We start from the raw sequence: 3664 nt of genomic DNA, 5'->3' as shown, positions 1-3664 counted from the left end.
TCTCTCTCTCTCTCTCTCTCTCTCTCTCTCCCCCCAATCCCGACCCTAGACATGGTATAGGGTACAAAGTAGGCCTGTTAACCTCTTCAGCCACACCGGGTCATCGACGGTTTGCTTTTGTCGTATATAATCTTCCCAGAGGGGGAGATCCGCTCATAACTTCACAGCACACACCAGGATTTGGACGCGCACACTACGATAGAACAGTTATCGGAAAAGAAAACGAACACCTAATAAATTATAGGTACATTCTTTGGCTGATCCTTTTCATTTTTCTGCTCACCACCAGGGACTTCGAGAATTTCCAGGTACGATATGATGGGGGAAGATTCCGACTTGTGAATTTGTGATTATATATATGTGATGATGAATCCTAGCGGATGCATGTATGCTTCCCAGGAAGACGAGAATGTTTTTGAGTTGAATAATATTATTATAGTGTAAATACTGCAACTGTAAAGCGCATATAACTTTCTGTCGAGCGGGGTATGTGCTATTTAAAATATTGTATGTTATTTATTATGATTATTACTCATTTCTCTTGGGATGGGATTTTTTTCCCCTTCAGAAGCTACTGTGGCCTACTTTTGAATTTATTGAGAACGACGTAATAATGTAATAATATTCGTAGTGTTTCGACTGCGATTTTGACATTTAGCTCATGAGAAACTTCTAGAATATCATCAGGGTGCTGCTACCAGGGGTGAGTGCTGACTTATTGGAAAGGGACTCACTCAAAACGAGACAAAGAGCCAAATAGAAATGAGGCCACCCACGAAAAACTTTCCCATAATAGGAACATAATTAATAGCTGACATAACTTCCTATTCGAGGCAGCATCACTAAGTTGTGATTGAAAAAAAATCCCGAATTCATGTACACCTGCCAAAATAATCGAGAAGAAGTCTACCATAATAATTTTATTCTCATTTTGGGCAAAACGTTATAATAACTTTTAAACGCACGGTGGGAATGGTGGTCTCAAGATTGTTCAACAGTGCATTTGATTGATTGAAGATGTGAATACATTGTTGGCCAGGAAATCATAAAATATCATGATAGTTATGATAATTATGATTATAGAGAACACAGCGCACCGGCAGTGGAATTTTAATCGCAGTCGCAGAGGGGGGTTCCCAGCCAAGCGCCTTATCACGTCGGGGTCACAGGGGTCAGCTCCCTGTCGCCGCTCTGTCTGGGCTAACTTCATTTTTGGTACTTTTCAACCGACGGTTTTAGGTGCATCCTTGTATCTATGGCCTATGGCAATTATCATTTAATGTACCCAAAGCACGTATTTCTGCTCTTGAGGCTAAAAAAAGAACGAACATTGTAACTTGTCTGGTTATTTCGTTAGATGCGCTGAAGTTGGCAATGCTAAATTGTAATTTTTTTGGGACAAGTGAAAATGAAAAAAAAAAGAGAGGTTCTTCACGGTTGTAGGAGACGCCTCGGACAAGACAAAAACTATCGAACCTTAGGAACATGAACGACATAACATTCGTGCAGATACATGAGATACTCCGAAAAGATGGTGTCTGCGTATATAATAGAACGCTGTGATTCGCTATGAAGTAGTTCCTCCAAATACAACTTCGTGGTATCTTATGTAATCGTAAATAGTGAATATTTGCATATTTTTCGAAAGTTCATAAAAATTACCCTGAAGTCTCTTTATAAAAACGTACAAACCGATTTTAGTGCCAGGATACATCTACCATGTAATACACCAACAGTATTTTTACCCTCCAGAAATGCCTTACTTTTCTTAAAACGCTAAGTCTAAGTTTTGTAAGCTGACTTAATAACAGGGATGAATTCTCGTAATTGGTTTATAAGAATAATCTCTAGCTTTCCAGTGACACCGAATCAGCACCAGACTTTTCCAGCTTTTATTTTCGTTTCTATGATCATTTGCAATCGCTGACAATGTTCTGATTTCTTTACATTCATAAGTGTCCGTGCATATTTCCCACACAAAAACTAAGAACAAATGTATTAGATCTAGCTGTCATTTATAATATTATTGTTCTATTGTATTAAATGCAATGCTTTGATCTTTTGTACAAAACAAAAACCAAACAAAGCGGTACCGCCTATATTAAACATTCCCATGACGTGCGTTTTTGTAAACTGCAGCGTCATCTTAGTCGGTGGGTGGCGGGTGCTCTGATCTGATTTGCTTCTTCTTTCTTATTAAACTTCTGTCGTCTTTATCTCCCATCCTTCTTTTTTTGTGTATTTGCTACTCTCTTGTAAAACAACTAATCTCGTCGACAGTTATAAGGCTTTATTGATTGTGTAGCAAGAGCCGTTAAGCTCTCACTAAAACTGAAAAATGGTACTCTCTTGTAACACCTTCTAATCTTCGGCAGGAATATGACGGTATTGTGTTGCGCAATAGCCATCGTTAAGCTCTTACTAAAAAAACAACAAAACAACAACTAAACACTAACCTATCTCCCTCCCCCCCCAACAAGAACAACAACAACAACAACCAAAAATAAACAACAACAACGAAACTAGAAGAAGAACACCCTACCACCACCCACTCGCTCATCCACAGAACCAGATCACGTGATGTCTTCCAGCAGCCAACAATTCGCGGGGAAATCTGTGATCGTGACGGGCTCTAGCGCGGGCATAGGGGAGTCCACGGCCGTACTGTTGGCTCAACAAGGAGCTAGCGTCACTCTACACGGGCGAGACAGCGGCAGACTACAGAACGTTCTGGAGAAATGCCAGAAGGCGAGCGGCGGGAAGCACCCAGAAAGGTTCATTACGGTCGTGGGCGACGTCGCGGACAAATCTGTGAGAACCAAACTCGTGGAGGATACGGTAAAAGCCTTCGGGAAGCTGGACATTCTTGTCGCCAACGCAGGGATCTGCCCCACGACTTCTATAGCGACCGATTCCGAGGAAGATTACGATCGCGTTATGGACACCAATCTCAAGTCTGTTTACTTCCTCGTCCAGGCGTCGCTGCCTTTGTTGGAGAAGTCTAAGGGCAATATCGTCTGTGTCTCGTCCATGATCACAACCAAGGTCAGCATGAGTCTAGAACTGTACGGGCTGAGCAAAGCCGGGATGGACCATTTGGTTCGAAGCCTCGCATACTCGCAGGGGATAAACGGTAACAAAATATAGTATAATGACAATTCTTCTTCTTCTTCTTCTTCTTCTTCTCGATCGCATCACGCTTGAAGTCTGGTATCTGTCATAAATTGGGCCGTCCTTCTCAGTTCATCTGTCGGCCCGTATAGCTTCTCTTGTAGCGTCAGTGGGGTTGGCCACGTTTCCTGTCTCAGGGCCCTGTGTGCTTGCAGTGCTGAAGAACGTGTTCAACAGTTTGGTCCGCTTCTCTACACTGGCATTTTGGTGATTGTACTAGTTTAAAACATCTGTACATTTTATGTTGTCTCAGTCTTGTGTGTTGTGTTCTTAGTCTGAAGATAATCACTTGTTCTTGCTTGGCGGGACAGCTCATGGTAGCTATCTGGTGTCTGTGGTACTTTAAGTAGTGTGTTTAATTTTATAAGTTTTTATTTCTGTGTAGTTAACGCTGTTGTCCCTCCCCTCCCCCCATCGCTCTCTCCCTTTTTCCCTCCTCTCTCCTCCCCCCTCTCAAATCACCCCACCCTTTTCCCCTCCCCTCTCCCCCCTC

General features: G+C 42.3%; 1 protein-coding gene across 2 annotated transcripts in view; it reads left to right on the top strand.

The window, feature by feature from the left end:
• Window positions 1-53: 53 nt before the first annotated feature.
• Window positions 54-3664, top strand: part of LOC101857985 (3-oxoacyl-[acyl-carrier-protein] reductase FabG) — a 5563-nt gene continuing 1952 nt past the window's right edge. The window contains exons 1-2 of one of the 2 annotated variants that reach the window (XM_013089305.2): window positions 54-308; window positions 2567-3045. In XM_013089305.2, coding sequence (XP_012944759.1) covers window positions 2581-3045 — 465 coding nt within the window. In that variant the 5' untranslated portion in view covers window positions 54-308; window positions 2567-2580. Of the gene's footprint in view, window positions 309-2540; window positions 3046-3664 lie in introns of those variants that run through there. The other variant, XM_013089304.2, reaches the window with a different exon arrangement.

The sequence above is a fragment of the Aplysia californica genome, unplaced genomic scaffold (assembly GCF_000002075.1).
Source record: "Aplysia californica isolate F4 #8 unplaced genomic scaffold, AplCal3.0 scaffold00921, whole genome shotgun sequence".
NCBI classification, from domain to species: Eukaryota; Metazoa; Mollusca; class Gastropoda; order Aplysiida; family Aplysiidae; genus Aplysia; species Aplysia californica.
This window is presented reverse-complemented; position numbering and strand designations above follow the sequence as displayed.